Here is a 16333-nt window from a genome sequence, read left to right on the forward strand (position 1 = left end):
AAAACAAAACGGGAAAAGAGGGTTGGCGGAAAAGGAACGCCAAGGCAAAACGAGGAAGTGGTGGCTGCTAACGTTAAAATCCGCCCCTTAGTTTTTAACCTGAACATTGCATCTTATGGAAAGCAGAACTGGAAGTTCGTGTATGTAGAGAGATAAAACCAGGACTGATTTAGTATGTTCGGGTGAGATGAGGTGGCAACCTCAAATTATCATCAAATTATTAAACTTATTATCAAATAATTAAACTAAACTGTTTATAAACCACCTTGATACATTATGGGAAGGGCAATCTATCAAATTATTAAACAAAACTAAACCCTTCTTGTAGTTCTAATATCCTTAAGAAAGCAACTCTACATTGCCATGCATGCAAAAAAATAAAATCAGTAGTGGTTCAATCTGTCTCTGATGATGTGGAGGTTTTTTTTTCTCAATATAGCCAATGTATCAAATGTGCAGCACTGTGCTAGGTGCTCAAGGTAGCAGACCAGCAACATCTGAATGCTGAACTAAATGTTGGGAAATTTCTATAAATTGCTAAAACTATTGAGTAAACAGAATGAATTAGCCATTCTCTTCCCCCATTCCTTCCCATTCCCCTTTTTCTGTGTGTAGTTTCATAGTAGGTGGAGATTCTTGACTGATAATTAATGTAGTAGTTAATGAGAAACCTATTTCCAGATAGAGCAGGAACCACGGGAGGGTTTTCTGTGAGTTCAGCAGACGAGATTCCTTAACAGCTGCTTTCCTGCAGAGTATACGTCCAGTTTACGGGAGCGAGACCCTACCAAGAGAACTTCACAATGGCCAAACTAGTGGAATGTGTCCCGAATTTCTCAGAAGGCAGAAATAAAGAGGTAAATGTGTCTTTCTTATATACATATTTAATTGAGGATTAAACAGCAGCATACACCAAATAAAGTTCTCTAAGGAGCTGTATTACTTCGGGTGGAGCAGTAAAGCTGTTTATAGAGGATTTACTGGCATTGATAAGAAACAGAGATGTACGGGAAGGTCTCTGTTGGGGCTTTATTGACTGCTTTTTTTTTTTACCTCAAGTACTTGCCAGAGAAGCCTACATTTCAGAATTTAAGGAGGAAGGTATTGTTTATATTTTAAAGGCACATAGTTGAGACCCAAGGGTTCAGTTTTCTACCTACCAAGACACAGTAAATGTAGTGAGCTCACTAACTTTTGTCCAGAGTAAGTGGCCGGCCCTATGGCTCAATGACAGTGTTGTGCCCTGCTATGCAGGAGACCTGGGTTGATTCCTGATTCCTGCCTCTGCTTCTCAGGTGGGTCAGGGCTGGGGATGTTGCTGAAGTAGGTTCTGCAGCCTTCAGAAGGAGTCTCAGCCTTCATATAATAGTGGCAGCTAGTGACCAGACTCAGGATACTTGCGCACCAGGCTCTGGAAGGATCCTTATTCTAAAGCCCCTGGCTGAGTACTATCATTGCTGATGGGTGACCTAAATGGGGGAAGGAGGGAAAGAGTACTATAAAATGGGACACAAATTAGGGTCAATGCTAGGATATTAGGCACCCTAGTCTTGTACTACCCCACCCAATTATCTTTCAGATCCACAGCACTCCCCCCCCCCCACCCCATGATTTTGAGAGTTAAACAATCACAGTAAAATCACCCCCCCCCCTCCTGGAACAAATAATTGGACATCATACTTTAAAATATTGATCTTTTCATATCTATCTATCTATATATATATTAAATATGTTACTATGAATAGACGAGGGCTCCAGGTGAGCGCACTGCATCTGTGCATGTGTGTGCAGAGTGAGTTGGAGAGGAGGGAAGCATAGCTTTGCATCTGTGCATCAGTATGAGGGAGCTGCAGGGGCTGGAAAAGAATCAGTGCATGAATAACTGAAAAAGCAGCAAGTGATGTAGAAGGGAAAGGAAGGAGAAGAAGGAGGGATGGATGGCTGTGAACTGAGGCAAAGTGAAAAGTGCAAAGGATAAGGAGTGCCCCTAGAGTGATAGGCACTACTGGCTAGAGGGTACAGCACCACCAGTTGTCACAGGTAAGGTTTTATCTGGGGGCCAGCTGGTGGCTTAGGAGGAGCGCACACTGATAGAGCCTGTTTTTGGGTGATGTGGTTTAGTGACAACTCCTGGAGCACTCCCATCCCTCTCCCCATTATCTACCCTCAGCCCTCCTGCAGCAGCGTTTCGTACTCATGACTGCTTGCTTTCTCCTGTGCCCACTCACTATGAAGTTTGACCTGTGAGCTTGGCATGTCCTGCAAGACCATGGGGCCCCAGAAGGATCAAACTTCATAGTAAACAAGTGGAGAAGAAAGCAATCTCAAGTTAAAAAAAAATGCTGCTGCTGCTGCTGTTTTCCTCCTGCCAAGGTAGAGAATGAAAAAATGAGCCGGACAAGTGAGAGAGAAAGTTCATCTGCTCTTCTCCCCACCTGCTCCACTGAATTAAGCTAATATTTGTTTATGCTCACCCCTGTTAACCTCAGGCCTCCCCCAAGATAAGTCCTGCTATACCACTGGTAGGGATGGGGAGCAGAAAGTGAACAGAGGAAAGGGAATGCAAGAGAATAAGTAAGGTGGCATGGGGGTAAGATAGGAAACATGCTGGGGGAGTGTTTGAGTCAGTAAGGAAGACTGGGGGGATTAAAAAAGGCATGGGATAAACGCAGAGGACAGTGGCAAGAGGATAGTAATGAAGCACTGGGGTAACCTGGTTCTTGTTGGGCAGGCTGGATGAGTCATTTTGGTCTTTATCTGCCACATTCACTATGGGAACGGGATAAAGTGACAAAACAGACCTGATATGGAGCAGCAATTCATTTTTATTCCAGACTGTAAGATCAGAAACAGGCAGCCTCACCTATTACATTAAATGTAAGTTTAACCCTTGGGTCGGATAAAACCCTGGTGCTGTCCCCAAAGGCACACAGAAATAAAATAGACCCTATCTACAACTGTTCTTCAAGGATAGCTTTTACTTCTGAGGTCCAGGGCTCCTTGTAGGAGGATGTGAATCTTCAAGACCTTTTTCCTAGTCTTGTAAATAGCACTGATAATCTCTACAGTCTATAGCAGCAATAATCACACTGGGGTAGATTTTCAAAGGGGTAAGCGCATAGGATACGCGCGTACCCCCCGAAAACCTACCCCGAACCCCCCCCTGCGCGCGCCGAGCCTATTTTGCATAGGCTCGGCGGCGCGCGCAAGCCCCGGGCATGCCTGGGGGCGTGGCAGGGGGCGTGGCACGGGCGTGGTGGCCGTGACATGGCGTTTTGGGGGTGTGGCACCGGCGACGCAACGTTTTGGGGCGGTGCTGCGGGCGTGGTTTCGGCCCGGGGTGTTCCGGGGGCGTGGCCGCGCCCTCCGGAACAGTCCCCGGATCGGGTGATGGCACGCCAGCAGCCCGCTGGCACACGCAGATTTATGTCTGCCTCCAGCAGGCGTAAATCCGTCGATAAAGGTAGGGGCGGGGTAGGTGAGGGGAGGGTGAAAGAAAGTTCCCTCCGAGGCCGCTCCGATTTCGGAGCGGCCTCGGAGGGAACGGAGGCACGCTGCGCGGCTCGGCGTGCGCAGGCTGCCCAAAATCGGCAGCCTTGCACGTGCCAATCCCGGATTTTAATGGATACGCGCGGCTATGTGCGTATCTATTGAAATCCCGTGTACTCTTGTTCGCGCCTGGTGCGCGAACAAAAGTACGCGCTCGCACAAAATTATAAAATCTACCCCACTGAGAAGCAATGTGGTTTCCAACTTCTTTTCTGAGAGTTGATAAATTGAATGAAGAATCTTTACAGCACTTAGAGTTACATAAAATTGATGAACAGTAATGAAGAAGAGAGATTTAATACATTTGTGATTTCACTCTTATAGCAAAGCCACCTTAACAATTGATCTCCTTCTCCTTTCAATTATTCAGCTTGAAGAAAGAATAAGCCTCCTCCTAACTCCCACATTTATCTGAAGCTTCTCCCCACTGTAGAATAGTTAGAATGTAGTCCCAGCTTACTAATCAGAACCCAGCAAGTCCTAATTCTCAAGCCTCATTCTTCTTAAATGTCTGAAAGCACCAGTGGGCTCTCTCCTCCCAAGTGCAGCACACTTGAGTCAGTAGAAAACAGGACTCTTGAACAATACCTTCAACTCTTTCCTTCTGGTAATGGTCAGGGTTCCTTTCCTCTCAGATGACTCTATTCCTCAGGTTTCTTCTAGCTGAAAGACACTAATAGTTTGGAAACTGATTTCCTGGTGCCAAGAACACTCAGTCCCAAAAAAGGAAGAAAAATAGACTTTGAGTCAAAAGGGAGGGAGGGAGGGAGTTATACAACAAAAGCCAGGAAGAGTAGAAAAAAACGTCCTTGTCTCCCAAATGAGGAGAAGTCACTGAAGCAAAACAACTCAAAGTGAAACTCCTATGCATTGGGTCATTGCCTGACCTATCCATTGGATGTGAGATAGAGAGCAGCAGAATTTTCCCTGCCCCGTGATCTAACCTTACCCAGGCATTCCCAAATCCTCTGTGAAAGGGTACAAGGCTCTCACAGAGAAAGACTCAAAAAAATGGATCAAAAGAGTAAATAAACCAAAACTGGATCAGACAAAATGGCTGATCCTAAACGGGTTACTGAGAAAAATCTAAAAGACCAGCAAAATAACAACAGGAGACATGAAACTTCTGCACTCTGAAATGTAACTCAGAAACAAACTAAAATGGCAGGGGTTTATATGCTGCCAGAGCACACCATTTGTAGCTCCCACATGGGGGAGTCAAACCCAAACCTCTCAGCTCTAAATCTCTCTGAACTTTCCCCAGCTAGATAGTACATTTCTTCTGCTACGGAAACCAAAGTTTGCTTACTCAAGTAAAAATGGATTTTTTTTTAAAGTTTACCATATTTTTTAGCTTTCTAGCCCTCCTGTCCAAATAATGCATAAGGAATTTTTAAAAGAAAACAATTTATGGTACAATAAATGCTTTCCTGAAAGAGCTTACAATTTAAATGGGTCCCTAAAGCAATGGAAAATAATGAGACTTGCTCAAGATCAAAAGGAGTATCAGTGAGGGAAGTAGGAATTGAATCCTAGTTCTCAACTCATTGCTGTAAACACTAAGCTTCTATTTAAAATAACATAAGATTTGTCATAATGGTTCAGACCAAAGGTCCATCAAGCCCCCAGTATCGTGTTCTTAATGGTGGTCAATCCAGGATCCCAAAAGGTCAATAGATTCCAAGCTGCTTATCCCAGGGATAAGCAGTGGATTTCCCTAAGTCCACCTTAATGATTTATGGACTTTTCTTGTCCAAACCTTTTTTATACCCAGCTACAATAACAACTTTTACCATATTCTCCAACAATTAATTCCAGAGTTTAATTATGTGTTCAGTAAAATACATTTTGTCCTATTTATTTTAAATTGTACTATCTAGTTACTTCATTGTGTCCCCCCTAGTCTGTGTTCTCTTTGAAAGAGTAAACAACCAAGTTACGTTGACCCATTCCACTCCATTCATTATTTTATAGATTCTATCATATCTCTCCTCAACTGTCTCATCTCCAAGCTGAAGAGCCTTAACTTCTTTAGAATTTTCTCATAGGGGAATCATTCCACCCCTTTTATCATTTTGGTCACCTTTGTTCATTTTCTAATTCTGCTACATCTTTTTTGAGATGTGGTGATTAAAATTGCACATAATACTCAAAGTGCACTTGCACCATGGACTGATAGAGAGGCATTATTTAATTATTTATTTAAAAACTCTTCTATACCGTCGTTAAGTTAATTCACCATCATGTTTTATTCTCCATTCCTTTCCTAATATTTCCTAGCATTTCTTTTCTTCCTGCTAGGCCAGTCATTACATATGGGATTTCAGTCCTTCTTGACTAATGGAGACAGAGGGAACAGCTTTTCATGACCTCACTCTGGGCTATAAAGAGGGGGTGGTCCTGGCCCAATACTAGTATTTTCTGTTTCTGGCAACGCAGACACATGAAGAGGATGTGTCTCCCAGAGCCAGGGTGCGGTCCTGGCCTGGTTGAGTCCTTGCTGCTTCTGGACCAACAATCTCTAGGGATTGTTTTTTTTCTAGTGGGAGTGCTCTCCCAGGGTCTGCCCTGCTCATGCCCTGGATGACTATCCCAGCACCCTTAGTTGTCTGAGGAGTGCACAGAGAGCGAGGGCTATGCCAGCATGCTTGGGGGTCTGTGACACCTACAGAGAGTGATTCCGAGACCCTGGAGCCTGGCAGCTTATTAAATAAATAATAGAAATAATAAAGGGAGAGCTTCAAAACTCTCTCTTTTTGCTCCTGCTCCTCCCCCTCCCTCTTCTGTGCCGTGTATGCTACCAGCAAGCAGTGGCTCTTTGGAGGTGGTGATTTTCTGTAATAGATGAATATTCAAGGTCGGGGCTGGCTAATACCTATTTGATGTTTCTGTTGGATTGAGCAGTAGCTGAATGTGCTTATTCATTGCAGAGGAAGGGAAGCTTTAACTTCTCGAGGGTGGGCTATTTTCCTAGTTATTCCAGACACATTTTTGTTATGCTTGTGGAAGCCTGGCAATATATAGGTGTGCACAATTCCCATAGTATAATACAATTATGGGATTTACACAAATTCAGGCTATGCAGGGAGAGGACTGCAGTTCAATGGCTAGCACAGCAGCAATAATAGGGTGCAACACCAGAACCTCTACAAATAATACTTAGTTTGTGTTGTTTCCAGACCCCAAACATTTTACAATGTACAGGGGCACTGTGTAACTGGTAACTAGCAGAGCAAGCCAGGCTAGGAGGAACAGTTATCTCAGAGCTCAGGAGTCTTAAGTCAACAACAGCCCAGCTGCAAAGTACACCTGCCTGAATGATAGCAAGGACTGTTCTTGAGCAGGGGGTGTGCAAATGGGGAGAGAGGGGGGGGGGGGGGGCGTCAGCAGCAGTGAGCCGGGACAAGAAGGCACCTGTGACAGACACAAGAAAGGACGGGCTGGGAAGTGTGCCCACCTCTGCTCTCTGGGACCTAGTGCAGTGGCATGCCATGGGGAGAGGCATTGATGGCCTACACAGGGAGGCCCATGTGGCTACCGGTGAATCCCATCCCACCAGCAGCCAAAAAACAGGGAGAGAGGCCGTGTGGCTGCTGGTGGACCTCATCTCACCAGTGGCTGAGCAGAGGACAGTACCCTTCCTGTCTTCTTTGCAGGCCTCATGAGAGTAGCATTTTCTCTATGCTGATCTTGCGATGCACAAGATCAGCATGGAGGAAATACTACCCCTGCAAATTTTTAATACTGCGGGGCCTGCACAGAGGAGGCAACAGAATGGGTTTCAGTTCCAGCAGCAGCAGCGATGAGTGATCAGCTTCTCCCCAACAGCCATGCGATGGCAGTGACAGTGGCAGCAGAGGAGTGAGAAAGGCTCCGAGACTGCCAGCAAAAGAGAGAGTCAGCCTGTCTTCATTGTTTGTATGGGTATGAGTGGGAACTTGCATGTGTGTGTGTGAGAGAGAGAGAATGAATGGGTACCTGCCTGGGGGTCTGTGCATGTGTGAAAATGGGTGCCTGCCTGGCGATCTGTCTTTCTGTCTGTGTGTGAGAATGAGTGGGTGCCTGCCTGAAGGTCTGTGTATGGGTGTGAGAATGAATGGAAGCCTGCCTGGGAGTGTGGGAGCGGTGCGAGAATGAATGGGAGCCTGCCTGGCAATCTGTCTTTCTGTGTGTGTGTAAGAATGAATGGGTGCCTGCCTGAGGGTCTGTGTATGGGTGTGAGAATGAATGGAAGCCTGCCTGGGAGTGTGGGAGTGGTGCGAGAATGAATGGGAGCCTGCCTAGTGGTCTGTGTGTGTGTTTGTGAGGGAGCCAGTAAGATTGAGAGCCTGTGTGTGTATAAGAGAATCTGGGGGAGTAAGAGCTTGTGTGTGAATGGTGGGGGATGGGGTGGGGTGGGGAGGAGAGAGAAGGTCTTAGAGCCTGTGTATGAGAGCTCTCCCCGGTACGCAAAGAAGTGCTGGTCTGTCCCAAAGCGGCAGGCCAGGGGATGTGGTCTTGGGGCAGGAGCCGGCCAGGAGAGTTACCATTAGGCCTTGTCCCGGGGAAATGCGCGCTGGCAGCCAGCAGGCGTGCATAACTTCTGCTCCGAAGGAGCAGGTAAGTTATAAAACAAAAAAAATTAGGGTAGGGTTTAGGGGTCAGGGAAAAGGTAGGAAGGGTAGTTAGGGGGATAGGAAAGTTCCTTCTCAGCTACTCCTTAATTGGAATGGACTGGGAAGGAACTGGGAAAAAAATCAGATTTTGTCGCCGAGCATATTAAAAAATATCCCCCCCCCCTGCATGCATGAGTGGGGCACTCACGCTCACACGCACGTGTCAATACAAAATCGGGTGCTCATGTGCGCGCGGGCATCAGATTTTATAACATGCATGTGTCAGCGAGTGCATTTTATAAAATCGGTATATCCATGTGCGTACGCTAGGAACTGCGCACACATTTTGTAACTTTTCCTTAAGTTTAGGGAGCAAACCCGTATAAAAATAACTGCTCAAAGCTGTCTGGTTTGCCTCATGAGCAGGTTTTGCTAACCCAGAATGGGCCAGGAAAACTGTCAGACGGCTAAGATAGTCAGCTAGTTCCTCCTTATCTAACATCTTACATAAATTCAACTTAGTCCAATCAGTTATTGGGAGGAAAATTTGTAACGCTGCTGTAAATAAGGTCTCAATATGATTTCACTGGGTGTTCAGGATTTGATGGCAATGGTTCTTGCCACCTGACCCTTTCAAACAAAGCCATGTGAGCATCCTTAGGTAATACTAGAATAAAGAGCTGCTAAAATGTTGGGGAGTAGGCCTTGACAATTCCTCAGATCTCCTCTACCCACATTTTTTGTTCTTTCTGAAAATGTGGTAGGGAATTTTTACTGGCCACTAGATCATTTCAGGGCCATGGAACATATACTTGCTGTGTGTAATTAGTATCAGGATTTGCGCCAGGCACTGTTCGCAAAGGAAAGTTCCCAGTGGGTAATCGTTCATCTTTTATCAGACCCATCTGGGACTTTAATTTGTTATGTTTGCAATCTGGATATGCTTGACAGCATCCAGCTTGAGGTGTAGAATGTAACACTTTAGTCAAATGCCCAATGATAGTGAGATTTATGTCCTGGATTCTAGCCAAAGCCTGGGATAATTTTTCAACAGTGTAACTACCAATTAAATCAGAAGTGGGGGATGAATGTGCAGATGTGCTTGATAATTCCTCAATTTTTGAGAGGTCTGGGGAGCTGGAAATCCATGAGTCTTGGTAAGCACTTGACCCAGTCGCTGGTGGAAGGAGGTCTTCATAAGGAAAAACACTCAGTAGACCTCTAGCATGTTTTAATTCACTTGATAATGGACTAAGGGGAGGGGCTAAAGGTGTTCCTAAACACTTGATATGCTGGATCATCCAGAAGATCTGGATCTACTATCAGCTTCTCTAAGGTTCTCACTGGGTATAGTGAGGTCCTGGGGTAGTCAGGCAGCTTATACATTTTTGTGTGTAAATCACTGAGATCAGTGTTTGTGAATTGTAGCTCTCTTTTAACTTTTCCCAAAGAGTCTTTGAGCCCAGCATTTATAGATTTTTGATTGTGCATGTCTGCCTCATGCCACCAATCAGAAAATGCATCTGTTGGCACCTGGGAAGTCTTTCCTTTCTTTTTCTCCAATATCCCTTTCAAATATATGAGTTTCCCCAAATCACCTTCTCATGAAAATTGTAATTTTACATTATCTTTTGTATAGGAATGCCACTTTTTCAGAAACTTTGTCTGCTTGTGGTTAGAAATTATATACTCTTCTGGTAAAACAGGTGAAGAGGAGACTTTTGAAGTAGGTAACTCTCACCACTCTTGTCTGTAATGTTTCACAAGCAACCCAAAAATGCAAGTATAACCAACATCACCTAGCCCCATTTAGGGGTGTCGCCTTTGAGAAACCACATCTGCTTCAATCCCCTCCTCCAACCAGTTTACCAAAATGCTGAATACCAAAGTTAATCCACGTAACACTAATGAGGCAGGCGCCACCCACAAAAGAATCTCAGAAATCTCAGTGTACATTATAGGTGCAGCTCCTTTCCTGAAGGAATTCAACCTCCAGTATAAAATGTTCAATTCGGGAATTCAACTGTGAATTCAGTTTTCCTCCTCAAGGATTTCAACCTTGAGGATAAATACAAATGCCAGCTCTATTTAGCACCATAACAAACAAAAAAAACCTATAAATCAGAGGACTTCGACCTCCAATTCTATACACTGTATAAAGTAGAGAAATTCAACCTCCAGTTTCATGGCTACCACCAAAACCTGACTACCAACATAACACCACACTCACCCCACCCCCACCCCTTTCAATGCCCCAAAGCCAGAAAGGGCAATGTGGTAGGTGCAAAAAAAATTGGAGGAGGAGGGAAAAGAAAGGAAGGAAGTGTTCACCTGGCAGAAAAAGCACAGAAAACACCAATAAACAGAGAGAATAAAGAGTTAAAAATAGTTAAAGGCGGTAGCAAGAAAAGCTCCAAGAAAGAGAGTCCAAGAAAGGGTTTTGGGACCAATTGTCAATTCATGAGGGCCAAAATAGGTCCTAATCCTAGCCAAAGATCCCTGGTAACATTTTTTCCAGGAGAACAGCTAATTTATAATTCCAAAGGCTAAAGAAAATAAATATTTCATATCAAACCACAACTTTCTCTTCTTGTTGGATTTATTGTAAAAGAAAAAAGGCAAGTGGCAAACTCAGAGCTGTTCTGCTTTTGCACGCTCTGGCAATCAGCAGTATGTCAGACATTTCATTGAATACATATCAAACCAATCAACAAGAAGCAATTAAAGGGTTAGGAATAGTAGACTAGACCAATCAAAGGTCTAGCCTACTATTCCAAACCTATCATATATTAATTCCTCATTTTACATCATATGCCACAGCCTACTTTGCTATTCTCCATTTTGGGTCTCAAAGCCACACCTCGTGATGTTTGTCTTGAGCAATACTTCACGCTGTTTTTCATCTCTATCAAAAAGCAAGCCTTGCAAGTTTCATTGTGACTAACGTTCCAGGTGCAAGTCTAAAATTACCCTTGATTTCAGCAAGCATATTTACCCTTCAGATCATAAGATTTCAAAAACATGTAGTAAACACCTACTAAACTAATAGAAAAACCTTGTTCCACATAGAGTGACACTCTTTCAGCTAACCTGAATTGAAATCTAAGATTATTTGTGGCCTTTAACAAGAGAACCTATTTTATTTTAGGCCCACAGGATCTGCCAGGTTCTTGCAACCTGGATAGGCCATGGTCAGAGAGGGGATGCTGGGCTCGATGGACCTTGGCATGACACAACATGGCAATTCATTTTTTAAGTGCCCATTTGTGCAGTTTTTATTAAGGAGAATACAAATTGGGGACTTCAAGATAGCCCTTAGTTAGGGAGTCTTCAGATGTATGATTGATTTCATGGAGAAAGCGAAATTGTTTACCTGTAACTGATATTCTCCATGGATAGTAGGATGAATCAGTCACATATATCATCCCTCTCCTCATCAGTTCTGAGATATGACTGAGGGGGCTTCACAGTGTGCAGCTGAGTGGTGCTGGCTGTACATGAGGAAATGATCTTCTATGTCTTTGTAGCTCTAGCTAGTAAACATTTGATTCTTGGCACTGTCATATGTCATTACTCTGAAAGAAACTATCCTATAGCACCCTATATAGGAAAGGGAATAGCAACACCTCAGGTCCAAGTCAAAAGTGCTATTGTCCCAAATAGTTAGTCAATTTCAACAATGTAAGTACATGACATAATGTTAGAGTTATTTTGGCAGAAGACCTACGGGGCATACATATACACTGCTAGTTAGCACACAGTATACCAACAGTATAATCATAGGTCTTGTAATATCAGGCTTTACTTTCTTTTGGATTTTCTTTATGCTCAAGTGAAGAATTTACATGGCCCATTTTAGACCCTTATTGAAAATTTCAAAATTGCACTTTCAATTTTCAAAATTGAGGAGAAACATTACTGCTTCAGTATGCTGCTATCGCATGTTCACATATCACTGGCCCTTGATGAAGGCTTTTGAAGCCGAAACGCGGTCCGTGTCGGGCTTGGCGCTACACATGATCTCACGACTATGTCTTAGGCGTTTCTCCGATTACATGAAAGCTAAGTGCAATTTTGAAAATTTCAATAAGGGTCTAAAGTGGGCCATGTAAATTCTTCACTTGAGCATAAAGAAAATCCAAAAGAAAGTAAAGCCTGATATTACAAGACCTATGATTATACTGTTGGTATACTGTGTGCTAACTAGCAGTGTATACGTAGGAGGTCTTCTGCCAAAATAACTCTAACATTATGTCATGTACTTACATTGTTGAAATTGACTAACTATTTGGGACAATAGCACTTTTGACTTGGATATGTCATTACTCTACATGTTTGACTGATTTATCCTGTCATCTGTGTAGAACACCAGTAGTAGATGAGCAATTTTCTTTTCTGTACAGCCTCTAGTTGTTAGATTTATGTAGGGCTTACTTCATTTGAAGCCTAACAGTGTCATGGGACGCTTGTGGAACAACATGGTTCTTATCCAGATCATGAAAGCCTACTTTGAGCTTATAGACTCTTGTGAATCAGAAACATGATGCCAGAAATAGACCATATGACTTATCTCTACTCTGTCCATCAACACAACTATTCAGCTCTACAATCCCTACCACTACCTTGGAGATCCCCTGTGCTTGTCCATTGCTTTCTTTTATCCAAATACTGACCATATCTCCAATTGGAATGGAGGGGCACTGTGGGGCTGCTGCATCCTGCGAATTGCCTTTTTTGGAAAACTCTGAAAGATTGTTTATTTAGCAAGAATATGTTTACATGAGCCACTTGTGTGATTTGTGAACACCAATCTTTATAAAATATTCTACAGCTAAGCAACCTCACTATCCATGAACATATCATGGTATCCCTATTAAAAAAGGTTATTTTGTTATTCTAAATCGTTTATTAATGTGATAAATAGAAGCACATTTAGTACCTGCCCTTGAAGAAAATCATTGAACAGGTTTTTCTTTTTTACATTTTAACTAGTTCACAGCTAGTTTGTGATGAAACCTGGAAAAACTGTGGTGAAATGGTGCTCTTCTCTCTTTGCCTTGTCTAATATTATATCTATTGTTCTGTAGGTAATAGACGCCATTGCCGATGCCATTTCACAGACAGAAGGCTGCGTTCTTTTGGATGTAGATGCTGGCCCTTCCACCAATCGGACTGTTTATACATTTGTGGGCTCCCCCACTGCCATCGTTCAGGGGGCCCTCAGCGCAGCCCGGGTAGCCTTCAAACTTATAGACATGACCAAACATAGAGGTAAATCCTGAGATCCAAGTTCAGGCAAGGGAAGGGCCGCCTTCTGCTCAGAACTGGGGTAGAGTGGGATGTGGCACTTCAAGATAGAAGCATTGCTTCAGCTTGCTATAGAAAGTGGTGATGGGTGGAGAAAGACACTTAAGCAATCTGCTGTTAATGGGGAACAGGATTGATGTGAATTACAAGTGCCTTCACTGGAGTTTTGGAGGCAGCAAGAGTGCAAAAGAAGAATGAAAGGTTCAGGCTACCTCATGCTGGAGTAAGGATGGATGTTAGCACCTTTGCAGGTTTTCATCACCTGCTAGCACTCTATCTTCTCATTCGCCTGTGAGCTCCTCTCCTTGCTCTGTGCGCCTTCTCTGAATGTCTCTTCCTTCATTGAAGGTGAGCACCCACGATTGGGAGCCCTTGATGTCTGCCCCTTCATCCCTGTGAGCGATGTATCGATGGAGGAGTGTGTGGTCTGTGCCCAGCACTTTGGACAGCAGCTGGCCTCTGAACTGGACGTGCCTGGTGAGTTGTGCAAGTCTTGTTCTGTTCTGAGTTAAACGTGATTGAAGTCTTATTGGTTTCTGCCCCACATCTTGGGTTGCCATTGTTTCTGCATTTGAAATCATTAAAAGCAAATGGAAATTAATCTGAAGTGGTACACCTAGGAGAACAGAATGGGCAGAAAGTAGGTCTCCTTTATCTCAGATCCTCCAGCCTGGGGAACTGCACATGCCCTTTAACAAAAACAACAAAAAAAATATTGTTTTCCTTGCTGGATATGGGGGGGGGGCCGCAGATGATGTGATTATACAGAATGTTTAGAAAATAATACTGGTATTCTCCCACCACCTGTATATTGAATAACAGTAAAACAGAAATTTAGCAATTTAGCAAAATTACTTAAAAGAATACCCTGAATTGCAGCTACTTCTATGGTATAGATATATCGGTCCTTATTTACCAAATACAAGGAGACTGATATTCAAAAAAGTTAGCTGGATAAGTTATCCTGGATATTTAGCAGACAATTTAAAAAGCACCACTGCTGAATATCCCTGAATAAAATTATCTGGCTACCTTTAGCCAGACAATTTTAAACCTAATGGCTATCTTTTGAAAGGTAGCTGGATAACTTTAGTCTTAGGTTAAGTTGTGACAGCGGATGATAAACAAATGTGATGTGCAGGCCTGCAGACCGATACACATACCCCCACCCTACTGGACCAAGTACCCCTCACCCCCAGGTAGGGGTCCAATGGGTGGCATCCCCCCTTCCTGGACTAATAAACTGTGCAAGTAATGCCTCCTTCTCTCTTGCTTTCTCCCTCCAGCTTACTTCCCTCCCATCCATCTGGTACCTGATGGCTTTAAGAATTACTGTAACAGAAAAGAATTTCTGAAGGTACCAAAAGGCGGGGTAGGATTAGAGTTGGGGGGAAGAGGAGAGGGCATTACTTACACACTTTCCTAAATCCAAAAGGGGGTGGTGGGAGGGAGAAGTCTGCTCATTGGATCAGTGCCTATTTTATATTTGTAAACACAAATTTTATTTATTTATTTATATTTATTTTTCATTTTTATATACCGAAATTCCTGTATTAGATACAAATCAATCCGGTTAACATAGAACGATAAGTTGCCCTGGTCTTAGAAGCCCGACCGGGGCTTTTTACATGGAACAGTGAATGGTGAGTTTCCGTACTCTATACAATTAACGAGTTAAACATTGAGTCCGTACTCTATACAAAATAACGAGTTAAACATTGAGTATGAGTAAAGCAGATTGATACAAAATATAACTTGAAAGTAAATAAATACAACATTAACAACAATTAATTCAAATTAACATTGGCTTGCAGGGTGGATAATCATGAAATAGAAGGACAGGGTGGGGGGGGGGGGGGGGTCGAGGAAAAAGAAGAGGGCCTGGAATGGGTGAACTGCTGGGACGCACTCTCAGAGGGGGGGAGCATGAGGGAAGGCGCGGAAGGATGGCAGGGGGGAAGGATCGTGTCATGCGAGGAGGAGTTAGGGAACTTGAAATTAAGGAATCAGATCAAGGTAACCTAGTTACATTCTGTAGATGGGAAAGCTTGCCTGAAGAGCCAGGTTTTTAGCTTTTTTTTTTAACTCTGGCAGACTGGGTTTGAGGCGTAGGTCTGGGGGGAGAGCATTCCATTGGTGAGGTCCTGCAGTTGAGATTGCATTGGTGAGGTATTGCAGTTGAGATTGCCTTATTAGTTTTAATTATTGGGTGTTATTTGATGTCTGCTATTTTGAAATATTATCAGGGTTTTGGAAATTATATAATTTTATGAGTTTTTAATTATTGGCTGTTATTCTATTCATTTGATGTTTTGAAATATTCTTTTTATTAGTATGATTTTACAATTATGATTGATGTTTTGTATTTGATTTTATTGTTTTGAGGAATGGCATTTCTATTTTTCCATTATTGCTCTACATACAGTCTGATAAGTTGAGGTTTCCAGCTCATTTCTGTTTATACTTTAGGGTCTCTTTATTCTGTATTTGATGAGGCTCTGTCCTGCATGCGTGACAAAGGTGAGGTATTCTGTTACTATGTAGTTTTTGTATAGGGATCTATAGCAGGCTGGCTTGTTCTGTTTTCCTAATAGGAGGTATATTGAGTGAATCACACATAATTGGAAAAACATTATTGTCAACAAAACAGTAGAACATGGAACAGAATACAAATATCGACAATAATATTCATAGGACAATAGAGAAACACCCATTTAATATTTTTCCTGTGTACCCATGTCCACACGTGTATACAACATCAGGGTCGCCCATTGTAATAATCAGTGCCAAGTGGCATCGGGCGATGTTGCACTCTGATACATCCCCCATACCAGTTTATCCATCAACTGCAGAGGGCAGGACCCCAAAGGTAACAGATACAG

At 43.2% G+C, this 16333-nt stretch overlaps 1 protein-coding gene across 3 annotated transcripts in view; it reads left to right on the top strand.

Annotated features, from left to right (window-relative positions):
- The first annotated feature begins 699 nt into the window (after positions 1–699).
- The window catches only part of FTCD (formimidoyltransferase cyclodeaminase), a 296425-nt gene continuing 280791 nt past the window's right edge, over positions 700–16333 (top strand). The window contains exons 1-3 of one of the 3 annotated variants that reach the window (XM_029606737.1): positions 700–857; positions 13232–13415; positions 13800–13928. In XM_029606737.1, the coding sequence (XP_029462597.1) occupies positions 804–857; positions 13232–13415; positions 13800–13928 (367 nt within the window). In that variant the 5' untranslated portion in view covers positions 700–803. The remainder of the gene's footprint in view (positions 858–13231; positions 13416–13799; positions 13929–16333) is intronic. The other 2 variants (XM_029606736.1, XM_029606738.1) reach the window with 2 other exon arrangements.

The sequence above is a fragment of the Rhinatrema bivittatum genome, chromosome 6 (assembly GCF_901001135.1).
Source record: "Rhinatrema bivittatum chromosome 6, aRhiBiv1.1, whole genome shotgun sequence".
Lineage (NCBI taxonomy): Eukaryota > Metazoa > Chordata > Amphibia > Gymnophiona > Rhinatrematidae > Rhinatrema > Rhinatrema bivittatum.